The sequence below is a fragment of the Sorex fumeus genome, unplaced genomic scaffold (assembly GCF_029834395.1).
Source record: "Sorex fumeus unplaced genomic scaffold, SorFum_2.1 ptg000006l, whole genome shotgun sequence".
Taxonomy (NCBI): Eukaryota; Metazoa; Chordata; class Mammalia; order Eulipotyphla; family Soricidae; genus Sorex; species Sorex fumeus.
In genome coordinates, this window is record NW_026606063.1 from 59,849,084 (window position 1) to 59,868,785 (window position 19,702).

The following is a 19,702-nucleotide window of genomic DNA, read 5'->3' on the forward strand; positions in this document are numbered from 1 at the left end:
AAAAAGAAAGAAATGTTCTAGTTCTATTTTATTAAGCAAAGGTTAGTCTTTGAAGTCCCAACTGGAACACTGGTGGCTGATTGTCAGGGGCATCTGCCTTAGACAGTTTGGACAGGTGTGGGCCAGGGAGGCTTGACCTTGAGAACTGCATGGCAGGCTTGGTGAGGATGCAGAGGGAAGTGGGGTGTACTGCTGGGATGGGGCCCTGAGAAGGTTCATTCAGGGTAGGTGCTAGAGCACCAGCACAGCAGCCAGATGGGGGAAATGAGTAAGTAGGGAGAAACAGCCCCATTGAAATAGGGCATACTTCCAAGATTGATGGAAAAGAAAAAACACACTGTTGCTGTAAATAGACTGTGAAATTCTGTGACTATGATTTCTTTTTTTTTTTTTTTTTGCTTTTTTTGCTTTTTTTGGGTCACACCCGGCAATGCACAGGAGTTACTCCTGGTTCATGCACTCAGGAATCACTCCTGGCAATGCTCAGGGGACCATATGGAATGCTGGGAATCGAACCTGGGTCGTCCACGTGCAAGGCAAATGCCCTACCCGCTGTGCTATTGCTCCAGCCCCTGTGTGACTATGATTTTACTGATAGCCGGGAAAGTGCTTAGAGGGGCTATAAGATCTGAGTTTGCACACCTTGGCCAAGATGTTCAACTCAGCCTCACTTTAGTTTTGTAATGCCAGAGTCTTTTCCAGCTTAAAGCAAGCAGAGAGAGGGCCCCATAAAGACTAAAGGAGCACGCTCAGCAAGAGGCCTTCTGGGAGCGCTCACCTCTGCAAACGCTAGGTGGGCTCGAGTACAAAATAAACAGACTGGCCAGAATGAAGCCTTTCATTCCTGAGGTGAGGTGTTGTAGAGCAAGGGGAGGTCATTGGGCTTTGGCATGAGCAGTAGGCACATAAAAGACCCAGGAAGAACCACAATGTCTACAGGCTACCACCAGCCCCATCACAACCACCACCCACCCCACCTGAACACATGTACCTGAACAGGGAGAAGCAATGCTCCACCTAGGTTTCTCTTCAAATATGCAGAACCAGGAATGCAGGTAAGATGGCAGGGGCCTGGCATTCTGCCTCTTCTGACAAGAGGATGGATGGAGCAACACAACAGAATTTCTTGGGTGATGAATGCCTGTGGCCAGCCAGCATCATGCCCCATGCATTCTGGGTCTGCCTCATTCCCTTTCTGCCTACCAGTGGAAAGAAGCTCCTGCCTGCTTTGTTTGTTTGTTTTTGGGTTTTTTTTGTTTTGTGTTTTGTTTTGTTTTGTTTTTAGGCTCTTTGTGTCATACGTGGCGATGCATAGGGGTTATTCCTGGCTCGTGCACTCAGGAATTACTCCTGGCAGTGTTCGGAGGACCATAAGGGATGCTGGGAATCGAACCCGGTCGGCCGTGTGCAAGGCAAATGCCCTACCAGCTGTGCTACCGCTCTAGTCCCTCTTGTCTGCTTGAAGACTAAGGTTCACTGAGCTCCTGAGTAGGATCTGTTACTTGAAATTTGGAAAAGAACCAGTAGGTCTTGCGGGGAGAGGAGGTACAGATAGAAGCGATGGAACCCAGGACTACATGTCAGGGAAGCCTGTGAGCCTGTAGCCAGCACTGGACTAAGCATGTTGCTCACCAGGACATAGCAGTGTGACCTTCTGCAGTCTTTCTTTCAGGGAGACTGTCAATACTGTGTTCCAGGATCCTAGTTGTGAGACTCACTTGTTGCTCCCACAGCCTCTGGGGCAAGGATCTTCAGAGCCCTGACCTTTGCCTTTCTCAATTATCTGTCCCTAGGGCTCAGCAAAGTATCCAACCAACGTGTGAATAGTCCTAAATTAGTGGAGGTTTTACTCATTTGCTTTTTTGTTTGTTTATTGGTGGTTGGGAATCAAACATTAAGGCCTGAAACCTGCGAGGCACTTGCTCTACTGCAGTCACATGCCCAGCCCCAGCCTCTGAACTAAACAGTATTTTGGCTTCTGTTTGCTGGGTGGAAGAGGGCTGTCAACCAGGTAGATTTTCTGCCTGTCTTCCTATTACCCGTGGCCTATTCAATATGCCAAACACAGTAACAACAAGTCCCGCTTGAGCAAATCGATGAAATACCGAAGGACAGTACTACAGTGTTACCGTGCTCCCTATTGAAATCCAGATCCTGGGTAAATTGGCTTTACCCAGGGTGGTCCAGCTAGCTCCAAAGCAGGACACGACTTGAATTTGCTTTTTGTTTGGGGCCATATCGACTGCGCTCAGGGCTGACTCCTAGCTTTGTGCTCAGGGATCAGGGCTCACTCCTGGCAGGATCCGGGGGTCCTATAAGCGGTTAGGAATTGAACACGGGTCGGCTTGGTCGAGGCAAACGCCTCTCCGTTGCTGTGCGCTCTCTGCACCCCGACACCTGGCCGTGAACCGCAGCTCTGCGGCTCCCTGCGAAACCTTCTCAGCCCCCCGTTCTGCCTGTGAGCTGGGTGGTGCTGGCAGCCTCGGCTCTCCCCTGCTGGGAAGGGGTGGGGGAGGCACAGTCCAGGGTGGGCTCCCACGTTCCCGTCCGCGTGCCGGGGCGCCGGTCGCGCTGCCCCGGGCTCCCTACCCCGCGGGGGCCCGGGCCGGTGCCCGCGCTCGGCTCGGCTGCGCGCCCGGACGCCTCGGGGCGCCGCGCGGGCTGGGCGAGCTCCCAGGCGCATTCCTGGAGCGGCAGCCCCTCCTCCTCCTCCTCCTCCTCCTCCTCCTCCTCGGCTGCGGCCCCCGGCTGGCGCCTTCCCGCGCCGACGCTGTGGCCGCGGGTGGTCGCGGGCGGGCGTGCGGCGCACCTGGACGCTCCCGCTTCGCTCTACGGGACGCGCGCGCCCCGCACCGTCCGGGACGCGCCGTCCGGGAAAGTAAAGCGGCCGCGCCTCTGCGCGCACAGAGGGTCTGGGGGGGCACAATGGGGCCAAACGGTCCCCGTGCGCTCCTGCTTCTGCTGCTCGTGCTCTCCAGCTCCAGATCGCGGGCTTCCCAGGTCAGTGGTCCCCATATCCCCTACCTCTCTCCCTCCCGTCTGCAGGAGAAGCTTCGCTCCAGTTTTGGGGGTGGGGGCACGGCGCCATTCTGGATGGGGACATTCCCTTTTCAGAGCTAAAAGTGAGGTGTCAGCCTCCAGCTTTCATCTCGCCACGCACCTGGAACCTGGCATCTGGTTGGGCCCGGGCTGCTCTTTTTGGGGGAGTGGAGACCCCTAGGCGGTCGGGGGAGAACGCTGCGCTGAAGAGGCTGGAGGAAAGGAGTCCCTGAGATTAAGATTCTGGAGCACCCCCTTCCCCCAGCACGCACTGGGGTGTATGAGAACGCGCCTGCTCGCCAGCCTCCAGCATTTCCCTGTCTAAGGAATCAAACATGCCAGGACGTCCTTTGTAGTGTCCTGGGCAGCGTGCAAGAAGCTGCCCTTCTTTGGCTGAGCTTACAGGTCTGTGACAATTTTCTGCACTTCTCTGCCCTGGCTCTTTGTTGGAAACCTGAAGGGTTTCTTGACTGTTAACTGAGATTGAGATAAGAACCCAGATAAAAAGAACGGCTTGGGCTTGCGCAGGTAGAAAGAGGGTTGCCAGCCAAGAGGGAAGCACGAGGCTAGCTAGACTGCTGAGACTCCTCACTCGGGCAGATTGTGGCCCTGTGGACAGGGGGCCAGCTATCCCCACATTCTGGAGTACACACGGAGGCTGGTAGCAGGTGGGAGGAGCAAGGAGTGCAGGTGCTTCCTGAGCACCAGGTTCTTGGCTCCTGTCTTGCAACTGGCCTTGGGATGTGGGAACTCTTGTTCCTGTTTGCTGATGAAGAAACCCAGGCACAGGAGATTGCAGCTTCCTTAAGGCTGCTCAGCCAGAGACTTCCTTAAGGTTTCTCTTGGACGCCAAGACTTTCCCTTTCTCCATTTCTGAACCCCACAGATTACATCCATGGCCAGCTAGAGGCCCCTGGGGAGTAGGGAGTGGGTTCCAGGCTGGAAAAACTTCATCAAACCAAACATGGCAATGTTACTGCAGCGTGTTTAACCAAGCCACCAGAAGTCAGGACAGGCCTCACTTGGACCCACAACGAAGACCCTCCACAGAGCAAGGGTGCCCACTGCAGGCCCAAAGCCCACGTGTCAGAACCTGTCCAGGCTGTTATCCAGCCCATGACAGCAGTTTGGAGCAGGATGGTCAGGATGCAGGGGCATGCTGGAGAGCCCTTACCTATTTTTACTGGGCCAACTCAAGACCTGGGCAGCCCCAGGTATTGGTGGGACATTGCCCAGACCCCATCTTTTTTTTTCTTTTTTGGGTCACACTCCACAATGCACAGGGGTTACTCCTGGCTCATGCACTCAGGAATTACTCCTGGCAATGCTTGGGGGACCATATGGGATGCTGGGAATGAAACCCTGGATGGCCACATGCAAGGGTGATCTGCCTCACTGGGATGTGTGAGAGAGAAAGGGAGTCACGTGAATTGTCCTTGGGAGCTGGTTTACACGTTCTAGCTCCGTGAAAGTCCAGTGTGGCTGGGGACCTGTCCACTCAGCCCCACTCTGGGAAGCCTGAGGGATGGACCCTAGAAAAGATCAGCACCTCCAGGAGTTGGTGCCTGTGGAACTCTTGTTCCAAGGCTTTGTCTCATGACCAGTCTCAGCTCAGAGGCATGCTTTTCCCAGCTGGCTAAAACATCCACTCTCTTTTACTTTTGTTTCCCACTTGGCCCTCCAGATGGGTCTGGCCTTACACTGAGTACGTCTATAATGATTTAGCTGGGCAGATTTGGGGTTGATTGTTTCCCTCTCTGTGGGATGGGTGGGATCAAGCTGGGCTGAGCAGAGTGGAGCTGGCCAGTCTGGGGACAGGCTTGGCTGTGCCACTTCAAGCTCCCTGATAAGCTTCTACACTCTTCCTGCCTGCTTCAACCCAGGGATTTTGATTCTATTGGTCAGGGTTGGTGCTTGGGCTGTCAGCATCTTTGTTTGGTCCCTTAAGTGATTCTAATGAAGCTTAAGAGCCAGGAGGATCCAGCTCTCGGAATCAATCCTGTCCTGGACAGGAGAGTTAGTACAGAGGTAAGGTGTTTGCTTTGGACATAGCCAGCCCAGGTTCCATTTTATGAAGTTATTGTAGAGAATTTTGAGGTAGAGTACCTTAGTATTTTTTTTTCATACAAGCAATCATGTCATCTGTGTCCAGAGATAGCTGTGGTTCTTCCTTTCTAATCTGTATGCCATTTATTTAGGTAGCACCTTCAAAGAAAAGTTTAAATATTTTGTTGAAAAAGGTAATGGTGTCTTGGCTTCTAGAACACAGAAAATTACACTACTTTTGTCACATTGTGGTGCTAGCTGGGAGTTGATGTTGTTTGTCATAACTTGTTATAGTTTGACAGAGTATTTATGAGTGGATATTGTTTTTGTTTTGTTTTGAGGGAAGGATTACCACACCCAGAGAGGCTCAGGAACTATTCCTTGTTCTGTGGTCAGGGGACCATAGACAGTTCCAGGAATCGAAACAAGATTGACCTCATTGCAAGGCAGAAGTACAGTGCTCCAACCCATGATATTGGGTCTGCCGTTTCTGCTTTAATAGATACTGTTCTGTGGTTTTTCTTTAGTTCAGGGTGGGTGACCTTAGTTGAGTTTCTAATTTTTAAATTCGCATTGCATACTCAGGTAAGTCTTGTTAGCCTTGTTTGATTGTGGTATCTTTTGGCTTCTTTATATTACTGAAATCCTTTTGTCTTTTGTGAAAATTCTTATGTATGTTCATGAGAGACAGAGATATACAGCTGGGGTCAGCAAACTATGCCCATGAACCACATTCAAACCCAACCACATTGATTTATATCTGGTCAAATATGATTGATCAAATCTACCCCTTCTATTTTTTTCCTCTCATGTAGTTGCAGACTGAGTGGTTCATTACGTCTGTTCGAAGTGCATTTTCACTACTGACACTGTTTGGGGTGCAAAGATGAACCTTTTTACTTCCTCGTCCTCTCTATAGTTTTCTGACCCTTGGATTAGAGTTTTCTTCTACCTCCTTTGCCTGTTTGTTTGATTTTTTTATCCAACTTAATGCTGGCCTCATAAATAAATTGTGAAATGTTACTTTATGTGCTGTTTTTTGAAATCAGTATCAGTTCCTTTTGGAATATTTGATTAAAAACCATGTGAGTCAGTTCTTTTCTGGAAGGTTTTTAATGCCTTATTCAATTTCTTTGAATGATACAGAACTGTTTAGGGTTAGCTTTCCCCCGCTGTTTGGGTGATCCTTGGTAATTTGTGGCTTTGAAAAGACTGGTCCATGACAAATCACGACCATCCTGTTATTCGTTGATTGCCTCGAGCGCAGGCCCCAGTAACATCTCCTTCATCCTAGCCTTGAGATTTTTAAGAAAGTGCTATATTCAAGGCTCTTTAGGAGAATGAGACCCATCATTGTTACTGGTATTTGGCATATTGGGTACGCCACGGGGAGTTTGCCAGACTTTGCCGTGTGGGCAGGTTACATTCGGTAGCCTGCCAGTGTGTCCAAAGTAGGAATGAGATGATAAGATGTCGTGAGGCTGCGAATGCGGCCACGCGCTTCCGGGAGCTGGGTTTTATAGTCTCTGAGTCTTGGCCGTTGATGGGATTACACGGCTCCAGGGGGCCAGTTGGTGGATGTGACCCCTGCCTACTGGAAGATGGAGGATCTGGGTGGAGGATGCTCAGCCCCGATCCTAGTAGGCTTGGAGATCTCAGCCCTGGGACCCACATGCCTTTGTTTCTCTGCCGGTACCTTCATGTGTTCATATAAATGAAAACATTTTCTCCTTGTCTTTCTCTTTCAGAATTATTTTACATAACATAATAACCTCACAGTCCCTTCATGCTATCACAAGTGGCAACCGTGCATCTTCTCAGAGCTGAGTAATGTTCCATTGTGTAATATACTGTGTCCTCTTTTTGAAATCTTTATTTAAAACAAGCAAATAAAACAAGAGCAGATCCTTATATTGACAAAAAAAAAGTTGGTCACGGGAGGGCCAGGGTAAGGGGCAAGGGAGACCAGGCATGGAGATCAGTTAGGTAGTGCTGAGTGGTAACTGGACCTTCAGTAGTGAGTGTGGAATATATGAAAGTGTGAGTGAGTTTGTTCTCTTGAAACTTACACAGTACTTGAACTGATGGTACCCAAATTTTAAAAAGGAAAGAAATTGGCCCAATTTCCTCTCCATCTTGAGGCAGCTTCCTTTAAATATGCTGGCTATGATCTGTAATTCTAAACTGTGATTGCTTATGACAGATGAATATTTTGTTCCATTTTCTCTAGTCAACTACAACTAACCTCTTTTGTTTATTTTGCTCCTTTGATTTTGTTTTTTGAAATTCACCTTGCTTATGGCATGATGTATCTTAGTAGTTTCACACTTCTTCAAATGTGTGTTAACCCATCATGCCCACCACACAGAGCCCTCCATCACGGCCCATTGGACCCACTTCCTCTTCTCATCCCTTCTCCAATGCCTCTCCTATACCTCAGTTCTGTATTCAAAATCCTCAGGTTTGTTTTGTTGTAACTTTTTCTGTTCCCTTACATGGAGTCTTTATATTCCACATATGAGGGAAATCATCCATTATTTTATTTCTTTATGACTTATTGCACTTATCATAAACCTCCCATTCCACCCATGTTGTTGTAAATGGCAAGATTGAAGTTTTTCTTTTTGTTTGAGTCCTTGAGTGCTCAGGACTTACTCCTGGCTCTGTGCTCAAGGGTCATTTCTAACAGTTCTCAGGGTAGGCTGGTATATGTAATGCTGGGAATTGAACTGGGCTCAGCTACATTCAAGGCAAGTGTCTCTGCCCCATTCATTGCTTGTATCTGAGTAGAGTTCCATTGAGCGTGTATAGCATCTCGTTAGCTACTATCTGTCATTGAACTCTTGGATTGTTTCCAGATCTTTGGGGTTGTAAATAGGACTGCAAAGAACACAGGGTGGACATATCTTTTCCAATTATTATTTTTGGTAATCGGAAAAGATAGGAGGGATTTTTTTTTTGGTGTGTTCTTTGCATAGATACTTGACTTGGGATAAAACTGCTGGATCACATGACAGCTCTGTTTTTAATGTTCTGAGATGCCTCCTTACACTTTCTCACATTGGCTCAACTAGCTTGCCTTTCTATCAATGCTAGCTAATGGTTCTTTTTTCCCCCATCTCCTCAGTACTTGTTCTTGGATATTTTGTTTGTTAGTTTGTTTGCATTTGGGCTATATCTCTCAGTGCTTGGGGCTTACTCCTGGCCTTGTGCTCAGAGATCAGTCTTGGTGGAGAGAAAGGGACCCTCGTTCACTGCTGGTGGGAATGCCGACTGGTTCAGCCCTTTTGGAATACAGTATGGACAATTCTCAAAAAATTAGAAATTGAGCTCCCATTTGACCCAGCAATACCACTCCTGGGAATATATCCCAAAGAGGCAAAAAAGTATAGTCGAAGTGACATCTGCACTTGTTTGTTCACTGCAGCACTGTTTATAATAGCTAGAATCTGGAAAAAACCTTAGTGCCCAAGAACAGATTACTGGTTAAAGAAACTTTGGTACATCTACACAATGGAGTACTATGTAGCTGTTAGAAAAGATGAAGTCATTAAATTTACAAACAAGTGGTACTACATGGAAAGTATCATGCTAAGCGAAATGAGTCAAACAGAGAGGGATAGACATAGAAAGATTGCATTCATCTGGGGAACATAAAGTAACAAAATAGGAGACTAACACCCAAGAGTGGCCGAGATTAGTACCAGGAGGTTTGCTCCATGGCTTGGAGGCCAGCCACACATGCTAGGGGAAAAGGGAACTCAGATAGAGAAGGGAGCACCAAATAAAGGGTGTTGGGAGGATCCTCCCAGGTTGGGAGAAGCATGCTGAAAGTAGACTATAGACCAAACATGATTGCCACTCAATGCCTCTTTTGAAAACTACAACACCCAAAAGGAGAGAGAGAACAAAAGGGAATGCCCTGCCACAGAGGCAGAGTGGGATGGGGGGTTGGGTGGGAGGGATACTGGGACCCGTGGTGGTGGAAAATGGGCACTGGTGGAGGGATGGGTATTTGATCATTGTGTAATTGAAATCCAAGCACAAAAATTTGTAAGTCTACAACTGTATGTCATGGTGTTTCACTAATAAAAATTAAAAAAAAACAAAGATCAGTCCTGGAGGGTCTTGGGGAACCATCAGCGGTGCCAGGATCAAGCTCAGATCAGCTGTGTGCAAGGTAAGTGCTGGCCCCAAAGCTGTATGATCAGTTTCTAAGACTGCATCCGCCTCTTCTGTTCTCCTGCCAGCCCCTGCTCAGATGTGTACATACGGGATAGAGGCATGTGTCCATATATGGGTCCCATTGGTCCTTCCAATCAGGCCTATTCTGTTTCTCTGGAGAACCTCAATTTATAGCAGGGTGAGAGATGACTCCCAGAGCAGAGTTCTTTTATTTCCTGGAGAAGCACCCATTTTCTGTCCTTTTCTATGTGGGTGTTGGCTAGAGGTCATGGGGATGAGGGAAATCAGAATTATAACCCACCTCCAAGTTGGTCTGCAAGAAAAACAACTTCTGGAGAAAAGTACACATGGATCCGACATGACTCAGAGCTGAGGGCTTGGAGCCCTGGCTCACAGGCACACATTTGGCGAGTGCACTTAGTCCTTCTAGATCTAACAGCATCAAAACATCTGGGTTCCCATGAGCAAAATGCTGACAGGCACATAGTTGTGGCTTAGGGGCAACCAGAAGGAGATACTGTCCCTCCAAGGTACAAAGGGGCAGCTGGGGTCATGGGAAGGTCCTGCTGTTACCTAGGTAACATGTAATAGCCGCTGTGCCAAGATGGTCACTGTGAGGAAGTCCCCAGAGCAGATCATGTGAGAACAAATAGGTTCACCCAAGGCCTCTCACACATACCTTGAGAGCTTATGTGTGCCCTGTGGGTCAACCTGCACCCACTCCCCAGCTCCCAACACTGATGTGTGGGTTCCAGAACCGTTTCTGATACCTTGACCAGAGTGGGAAGTGGTGGGCAGGTAACTTCCAGGCGTTCTTCACTTGTCTTGTCTGCCAACACTGTCGTGGATGTGGTGGCAAATTGAGGTGAAGTGAGATCGCAGAAACAGTACATTTTTTTTAAGATTTTTTTTTCTTCCTCCATGGTGGAAATGGTTTGCTGAATGTCTTTTCTTGGCTCATTTCACATGAGTTATTAACCCAGAGAAATGGAAACTATTTTTCATTATTTGTTGTCAGTGGTGTAAGCCAGTCATGGAGCCACCTTTTAAAAGGATGGAAATTTGTACTATTTGAAAGGAATCTCTTGAAGAGAAAATGGAAAAATTGGGACCCATAGGGGATCCTGGACCAGCCCACGAAAGGAGGGGCCTGAGTCTCTGGTCACACTTTCTGAAAATCTCCCCCCTCCAACCCTCACTGAATTTGCCCTTTCTCAACACAGCCTTGGTGAGGCTTCCTGCCAGAGTGGAAGGTCAGCTTGGGAAGGCCCTGTGGTGACCCTTGATTATTTTTATATTATTTTTTATTATTTATTTTGGGGGAAGCCATACCTGGCTCTGCTCAGGGATCACTCCTGGTGGGGCTCAGGAGGCAATTCCGAGTGCCAGGGATTGAACCCCCATTGGCCATTTGCAGTGCTATCATCTTATCCACTGTACGATCTCTCCAGCCCCCTAGAACATTTTTTTCTCCTTTTGGGTCATCCCCTACCCAGCGATACACAGTGGTTACTTCTGGCTCATGCATTCAGGAATTACTCCTGACGGTGCTCGGGGGACCATATGGAATGCTGGGAATCGAACCAGGGTCGGCCTTGTGCAAGGCAAATGCCCTACCTGCTGTGCTATCACTCCAGCCACCCCCCCCCCCCGAACACTTTTAAATGTGTAAATGTGATGCTTCTTGTGAAAAACATGAAGTATAAATCTTATTATTTTATTTTTTATTTTTGGGTCACACCCAGCGATGCTCAGGGGTTACTCCTGGCTTTGCACTCAGGAATTACCCTGGCGGTGCTCAGAGGACCATATGGGATGCTGGGAATCGAAGCCGGGTCGGCCACATGCAAGGCAAAATGCCCTACCCGCTGTGCTATCACTCCAGCCCCTGAAGTATAAATCTTAAAACAATCATTGTTCTTATTAGATTAGCATGGTCACACGCCTCTCCCAGAGGCCATCGTCAGTGTCTTCTTGATATGCTCCTCTCTACCTGTATAGACTGAGCCAGGCTGGACCAGGTGCCACTGAGGTCGCATAAGCTCCCAGATATGCATAAGCATCAAGATCAAGGTCCCTGCGCCTCTCCACTGTACTCACTCCTTCTGTGCTTTGGCTTTTAGAGGAGATTAAAGTTGGAAATTGTGAGCTGTAGAGCGTGAGTCTGGTGCCAAGTATCACATTAAGTTCAACTGTATTTACATAATCATGAACTTTTTGTTGCTTTCTAAAAATCATTGACCTTGATTTTTAAAATGTATTTGAGGGTGGCCTCCTAAGCAGGGGACCTGGATGCCTCTCCTGCCACAGTTGCCACCCCTACTGTATGGTTCCATGTCTACTGGGCCTCCTGGGTACTGGGAACCAGGAGACTTGCTGGGAAGATCATTCTCTGCCAGGGATTCAGTTTGGATCCTTAGTATGCAAGGCAGATGCTCCAGTTCTTTGAGGTATTTCCCTGTCTCTATATGGATGCTTCCTTAACTCTATTGAGCTTACATTTTTTCTTATTTGTCCTGAGACACCATTTAGTATAGGAACTACCGGGTTTTGCTGCTGTCCCTACCTTGTGTGTTTTATCATCCACTTGCTTTTAAAACCATCCAAGAAAGAAATGAGGGAGAATGTCACCACAGTATGAATCCAGAGAGTTAAAGAGTGTCTGTTCGGAAGGCACTTTGGGCTGAATTTGCTCCAGTGCCCCTCAGAGGCATCCACTCTTTTTTTTTTTTATTTTATTGAATAACCATGAGATACTTACAAGCTTTCATGTTTTATTTACAATCACACAATGATCAAACATCCATCCTTCCACCAGTGCACATTCCCCACCACCAATATCCCTGGTATACCACCCCCCCTTTCCCACCTTCTCCCTGCCTCCATGGCAAATAATATTCCCCATACTCTCTCTCTACTTTTGGTCATTATAGTTTGCAATACAGACATTGAGAGGTTATCATGTTTGGTCCATTATCTACTTTCTGCACACATCTCCCATCCTGACCGGTTCCTCAAGCCATCATTTTCTTAGTGATCCCTTTTCTATTCCAGTTGCCTTCTCTCCTTTGCTCATGAGGCAGGCTTCCAGCTATGGAACAATCTTCCTGTCCCAGGTATCTACTATCCTTAGGTGTCAGCCTCATGTTGTGTTGTTTTATACTCCACAAGTGAGTGCAGTCCTTCTGTGTCTGTCCCTCTCTTTCTGACTCATTTCACTTAGCATGATACTCTACAGGTCTATCCATTTATAAGCAAAGTTCATGACTTCATCTCTCCTGACAGTTGCATAGTATTTCATTGTGTAGATGTAGCAAAGTTTCTTTAACCAGTCATCTGTTCTAGGGCACTTGGGTTGTTTCCAGATTTTGGCTATTATGAACAGTGCTTCAATGAACATACAGGTACAGATGTCATTTATGCTGTGGTTTTTTGCATCCTCGGAATATATTCCCAGAAGTGGTATTGTGGGGTCATATGGAAGCTCAAGTTTTAGTTTTTGAAGGACTTTCCATATTGTTTTCCAGAAAGACTAGACTAGTGGGCATTCCCACCAACAGTGAAAGAGCATCCCTTTTTCCCCACATCCATGCCAGCACTGGTTGCTTTTGTTCTTTTCAATGTGTGCTAGTCTCTGTGGTGTGAGATGATATCTCATTGTTGTTTTGATTAGAGGCATCCACCCTTGACTGAAGAACTGGGAGATTTGTTTTGGTGAAGGCTGAAGTGGGCACTTGGGACCATCGGGTGACCTTCATGAACAGATGTCATCATCCAGCTGGCAGGCTCACAGAAAAGGGTGCCTTGAGAGACCACTTGGATGTTGCAGACCCTGAGCAGGCTTGTGGGGGCAATGCAGCCCCAGTAAGTGACGTTATTTTCTTTCTCTACCCAGAACTGCCTCAGCAAACAGCAGCTCCTCATGGCCATCCGTCAGCTGCAGCAGCTGCTGAAGGGCCAGGAGACGCGCTTTGCCGAGGGCATCCGCAGCATGAAGAGCCGGCTTGCCACGCTCCACAACTCTGTGAACAGAGGGGGCCCAGACACCCCGCAAGGTGGGTCCCCACATCAGCATCGCGGGGTATTCAGACTTCCCCATGGGTTCTTTCCCATCCCAACCTGTCTATGCCTCACTGGTTCTCTTTGCAGATTTCCACGCCTGGTATTCCATTTGGGACCCACTTTTAACACAAACTGGTGTGTGGTGTGTGGTATAATCATTAGCCCGCTCTCCTCACCCATCCATATTTCCTTTCAGATCTTTCCTTTGAATGCTCAGAAACTCATCTCTCCATATTATCTACAGAATTGTCCAAAGGCACAACTAAAGCCTGGGCTACTTCTGTCCCTAAGCAGATAGACCAGTTGATTCTAGTTTTGTGTGTGTGTGTGTGTGTGTGTGTGTGTGTTTAATGGACTATTTTCAGAGAGTTTTAAGTTCTACAGTTTCCCTCAGATCAAGCAGAAGCATGGCGAGTTTCCATGCATCCTTCCAGACTCACTGCAGTGCTGTGCTCCCTCACATACACGTCCTTCACCTGGAGACCAGTGCATGCAACTGGTATAGTCCATGAACCAACATTGGCTTCAGGTTTTCAGTTTGGAAACTCAGGGCTGGGGGGCAAAGGGTGCTGAGGCAAATTCTCTTGTCTGGTGAGGTCAGAGAGGAGGTGTTGGGGCTCCTGCCTTCTCGGAGGATTGGGAGCCAGTGCAGACTGTCCAGCCTTGATGAGGCGTTTGTTTCTTTTGGCTCCACCACGCAGAACTGGGCTTGTTTGCCAAACCTCTGCTCACTCTCCAGGGCACAGTGAGGTCCCAGCCCTCGAGGGCTGATTACTCTGAACTCTGAGAAGTAGGCAAGGCATCCTTCCTTCATGCCACAACGGGGAATCTGAGGATGAGTAGTAAGAGGGCCCAGAACTGGGATTGTTTAGTTTTTGTTTACTTTTGTTTTCTGCTAGAGGTTCCACTCTAATCAAACTACTGTTTCCATGGTGTTAGAGTAGCTATCATTATTAATCCTCTTAATCTGGATTCTGGATCATTCTCCCCTGAAATATATAGGATTATTAAAACTGACCATTTCTCTCTCTGTTTCTCTTTCTCTTCATCATTGAAGTTCGACATTTTTTCATTTTTCTAGCAATAAGCTAATGTGAGCTAAGGTGGTAATATAAATTCAGCCTGTTTTCAGTAAAATTTCCAGTAATTTATGCTCTTATTTTTGACAGGAAGCTTTAAATCAATGAGCAGATTTCTCACTTGTTACTAAAAACTAGATTAAAAACATCAAAAAATTGGAGTATGGTGCCACCAGCAGGTCAGTCTGTACCTGTGAGGTGAGTGCATCAGCAGGCTGATGGCATCTTCAGACTTCCAGATACCCCAAAATTGCTGCTGTGCCTTTGACCAGACCCCAAAAACTTGGGGCAAAGTTTACCAAGAAAGTAAATGGACAAAAGTTAGGTATGTGGGAAGCACACCCACAAACCACCTCTGGCTCAGCTATATAATTGGAGGCATGGCCTCTCTGGTTCCTGATTGAACTGCTTAATAGCCATGATCCCAGAGACTCAGAAACAAATCTTGAAACCCAGCGGCTTTTGGCAGAAATGCTTCCGGTTCCCTGCAGTAGGTTACCGGTGCTGAGCCAACCCAGGTGGAAATAGGTTTCGTGCCTTGGCCTGTTCCCCCTGGTGGCCCGGTGGCCGCCATCCTCCAGAGTCAGGTTTGGGCCCACAGTGATGAGACATGCAGGGCCTCACGGGATGGGGGTGGAGCCGGTCCTGTACTCCACACCCCAACGAGACCCCAAGTCATCGCCCATGAACGGCCTCTCTGGCTCCTGATCAAGCTGCTTAACAGCCATGATCCCAGAGACTCAGAAACAAATCTCGAAACCCAGCAGCTTTTGGCAGAAATGCATCAAACCCCACAGTAGGTTACTGTTGCCAGGCCGCCCCAGGGGGGAAAGGGTGCTGTCCCTCTGCCTGCTTCCCCCTGGTGGCTCGGTGGCCGTCATCCTCCAGAGGTCATTGGACAGTCAGGTTTGGGCCCGCAGTGATGAGACACTTTGGGCCTCATGGGATGGGGTGGAGCCGGTCCTGTCCTTCCCACCCCAACGAGACCCCAAGTCATTGCCCATGAACGGCCTTTCTGGCTCCTGATCAAGCTGCTTAACGGCCATGATCCCAGAGACTCAGGAGCAAATCTCGGAACCCAGCAGGTTTTGGCAGAAATCCCTCCAGATTTAAGTGTTAAAATTTCGGAATTTTAAAATCACGTGGCATCATATGTTATTCATAACCAGCAATAGAAAACAAATTGTCTACTGTTGCCTTTTCAGCAGATCTGAGTGTTGGGGTAAAATCTCAAATAATAATGGTGGGTCTGGTGTCGAAATGTAGAATGCGATCAAAGTAGAGAGAGAGCAATGTGGAAATCATCTGCCCCACAGGTAGGGGAAGGGTGTGGGATGGGGGTTTACCGGGGTTGTTGGGGGTGGAGAATGGGCACTGGTGAAGGTATGGGTGTTTCATTGTATGACTGAGACTTGGACCCGAAAGCTTTGTAACTGCTCTCACGGTGATTCAATAAATAAAAATATAAAAAATGAAATAAAAAAATAAGGTGGAGTTCATGCACAATTCAATCAGCTAATCAGTGGCTGAATAAATAACAGTACTCCTACATAAAAAAATTAATAAGAGTATTTTTATTTTATTTTTAAGTGAAGTAAAACAAGTTTATTTGGGAAATAAAGGGAAGGAAAGTCAGCAATATGTGCTCAAGAGAGAACACAGGCTTCTCCAGAGTGGATATTCCCAGGCAGGGATATGCAGGCATTTCCCCAGAAATAAAGAAGTCCACATCTCGGGCAAATGTAGAATAAAAATGCCCTATGGTAAAAGAAAGGAAATACGCATCTCAGGCAGAGATGTAGACAAATATACCTAAGAGAGGATGCTTAACACACAGAGAGAGAGAGAGAGAGAGAGAGAGAGAGAGAGAGAGAGAGACTGAAATTGTTAATTTGAGATAAAGTTAGTTTACAAAAATGTGAATATTGGGGCCAGAGAGATAGTACAGTGGGTAGGGCTCTTACCTTGCATGCTTGCATGCAAATGACCCGGGTTCCATCCCTAGCACCACTTACAGTCCCCCGAGTGCTACCAGGGGTGATCCCAGAGTGCATCTGGGCGCCATGCCCCTGCCCTCCCTGGGACCTGACAATCATGTTCTCAGCCCACAGGCTCACAGGCCCACATTCCCTTCCACCTCCACTCAGACCCTCTAAGACCCCTTCTTAAGGCATACAGAGCCGGCGGCTCCTGGCTCTTCTCTGCCCACGAGGCCTCTCACTGCTTGCTGTAGGAGCACACTGGCCACAGGCGTGCAGATAAAGCCATGGACCCACCAAGTCAGTGCTTCCAGAGGCATAGTGGTACAAGCTCCCACAGAGAGGCTCTGTTAGAGGTCTGAGTGAATCCAGGAGAAAGCAGCTGACAGGGGAGAGAAAGACCGGGTGAGTGAGAAGTTAAGGTGGAGATGTTCTGGAGAAAGCAGATTCAGGGCAGAGAGAAGGGCAAGAAGGCCAAAGGTCCTGCCAGGTCAGAGAGATAAGGCCAAGAAGGCCAAAGGTTCTGGCAGAAGGGCTGAGGCCATTCTGCTCAGGAGACGAGGACGGTCGGGATGGCCAGAGCCCCTGGATATTGACTCTGAGCCCTCAAGTGCACCTGTGTTGAAGGGGTGTCTAGAAACCCAGTCTCTGCCTCTGAGCCCAGGCTTCTGCCTTTTACCCAGCAGCAGGAGCCTCTGAGCCGGTGGGGAGACTTAGCATTTAGAGTCTGGGGCCCTGGAGCCCTAAGGAATAGGGCACTTCAGGGGTTAGGGCACATGCTTTGCAGGCAGTCTCCTCCCTGTTTCCAATCCACAGCACCACACATGGTTGCCCCAAGGGAATGCCAAGGATCAGTCCTGAGAACAGAGCCAGGAATAGCCCCTGAGCACCACCAGGTGTGGCTCCAAATCCTAAAATGAAATGAAATAAATTAAAATTAGAAATAAATAAAAAAGTGAAATTAGTGTAGAAAAAATATGAAATATTGTACTGAAAATAAGGAATTAGATTAAATAAAAGAAAATTACATAGAGGCTAATAAAATGAAGTCAGATGTTTTATTAAAATTTTTCAAAAGTGAAGTAAAATATCACATTAGAAATAATGAAAAAAATAAAATGAAATGAGTGTAATGAAGTGAAATGAAATGTGCGGTCTGATCTGATTTGAGTGGACACCCAACACTCAGCAGAGGGCCTCCTGCCAATGACAGTCGTGTCACAAGTGGTGACTCAATGGCTCTTCTGCCCTCTCTCCTTGCAGTTTCCTGCCCGGCTCTGCACACGCCTCCCGATGGCAGAAAGTTTGGGAGCAAGTACTTCGTGGATCACGAAGTCCACTTCACTTGCAACCCTGGCTTCCAGCTGCTCGGGCCCAGCAGTGTGCTGTGTCTTCCCAACGGCACCTGGACAGGGGAGCAGCCCCGCTGCAGAGGTATGTCCCTCCTGCCCGAGGCCCTGACTGGACCCCTCCACACCCAGCAGGAGTTCAAATAGGGTGGGGCCCTCCTACGGTGTCTTTCTGCCTGATGAATGCCTCATGCCTGGCTGAGTCCAGTAACCTGCCTTCCTGCTGCCTATCTGCATTCTCTCACTAAGTCCTGTAGCAGTTTAGTCTTGATTTGTGTGTGGGAGGATTGCTGTACCCACAATAAAAGAACTTGCCTGGGCTAAGCTGATCTGTACTCCCCGCTCTCCTCAGGCCCCAGTGTGCATGCTCCTCGATGTCCAAACCGCGTCTGTCTGCCCCAGTGCTGGTGATTAGCTTTCAGGGGGAGGAGAAATTTGAATCCAGGCTCTCTAGGTATGAGAGGTGAGTGGTAAAATATTGACTGGGAGGGGAGTGGAGCGATAGCACAGCTGGTAGGGCGTTTGCCTTGCATGCGGCCAACTGGGGTTCAATTCCCAGCATCCCATATGGTCACCTGAGCACTGCCAGGAGTAATTCCTGAGTGCAGAGCCAGGAGTAACCCCTGTGCATTGCTGGGTGTGACCCAAAAAGCAAAAACAAAAACAAAAAAGAAGAAGAAGAAGAAGAATTGACCGGGACAGCTAGATGGTTTAGGCAGACTAAAGTACACTTATTTGTTTGTTTGTCAGAGGTAGAGGGGATGGAGACACACAGGACTAGAGCTCTGGGCTTACTCCTGATTCCTTTCTTGGGGAATCATTATATGTGGTGCCAGGGATTGGGACCATGCAACATGTAAGGCAAACGCCTTAACCCCATGTCCTATCTCTCCGGCCCATGTAAGTTTGACTGGTCATACTGACACAGAGAAAGCCTCCAGAGATAGACTGCCTAGCACAGACTTGGAGAGTCTCTTATTATGTGTCTCTGGGCTGAGACAGGAAGTTTCTGCTTCCTAGAGATGAGTTAATTTTTCAGAGGTGGGTGAGCAGGAAATGTGCAGCCATTTCTGTGAACTGGGCAGCAGAATTGAGCTACAGGGAGGCCTTTAAAGTGTCTTGGGCACCGCTGATGGTGTGAGCAGAGACTGCACGGCTGACTGTCCTGACAGGGATGGTCTCAGCCTCTTAGGACTTTGAATAGGGACTTAAGCGTGGCATCTCTTCAGGGGCTTTTGCTAGGTCACTTCATAGTTCTCAAGATGCTGGGCATGAAGCCTCCTATAGACTGGGAGAGAGACAGAGGAGGGATCGTTCTCTGTGATGATGGAACAGATCACTTCCATGTACAGCCACGGAGCTCAGCCCCCTGCCAAGTTAGCGTGCAGGGCTGCGTGGCTACCTCTGCTCCTAGCCAGGTCGTGTTGATTAGTGATGCCGTGTCCAATCTGAGCCTCAAAACGTGCCTCCCAAACTTGTCAGGTGGGAGATAGGATGTGTCTCTGCTATTTGGTTTCCCATGCTGATGGCATTAAGAGTGTAGGCAGGACACAGGCTTTACTCCAGCAATCTGAAGTTTCCATGGGAGAATGTTCCTCCCCCATAGTTCTAGATCTTATCAGTCATGACTGTATGCATCCACCTCATTTCTGAAGCCTGCAGTCCTGCATTTACCATGGGGGGTGGGGGGGTGGCGGAGAAAATCATTTCTAAATTACAGAAGAGGCAAGTCCCGGAATGCCAGCGCCAGTGCAAAACTTGGCAGTGTCTTCATTGCCCTTTGCCCTATCCCTAGTCAATTGCTTGGAAAGAAGGTGATGAATCCAACTTTGCCTTAAAAGGAAGCACTGTAGCACAGTTCTCCATTTGTTCATCAATTTGCTCCAGTGGGCACCAGTAACGTCTCCATTGTGAGACTTGTTGTTACTGTTTTTGGCATATTGAATACATCACGGGTAGCTTG

At 48.1% G+C, this 19,702-nt stretch overlaps 1 protein-coding gene across 1 annotated transcript in view; it reads left to right on the forward strand.

Moving 5' to 3' along the window:
* The first annotated feature begins 2,886 nt into the window (after positions 1 to 2,886).
* Positions 2,887 to 19,702, forward strand: part of FBLN7 (fibulin 7) — a 34,165-nt gene continuing 17,349 nt past the window's right edge. The window contains exons 1-3 of the mRNA XM_056128868.1: positions 2,887 to 3,000; positions 13,166 to 13,325; positions 17,654 to 17,824. Coding sequence (XP_055984843.1) covers positions 2,926 to 3,000; positions 13,166 to 13,325; positions 17,654 to 17,824 — 406 coding nt within the window. The 5' untranslated portion in view covers positions 2,887 to 2,925. The remainder of the gene's footprint in view (positions 3,001 to 13,165; positions 13,326 to 17,653; positions 17,825 to 19,702) is intronic.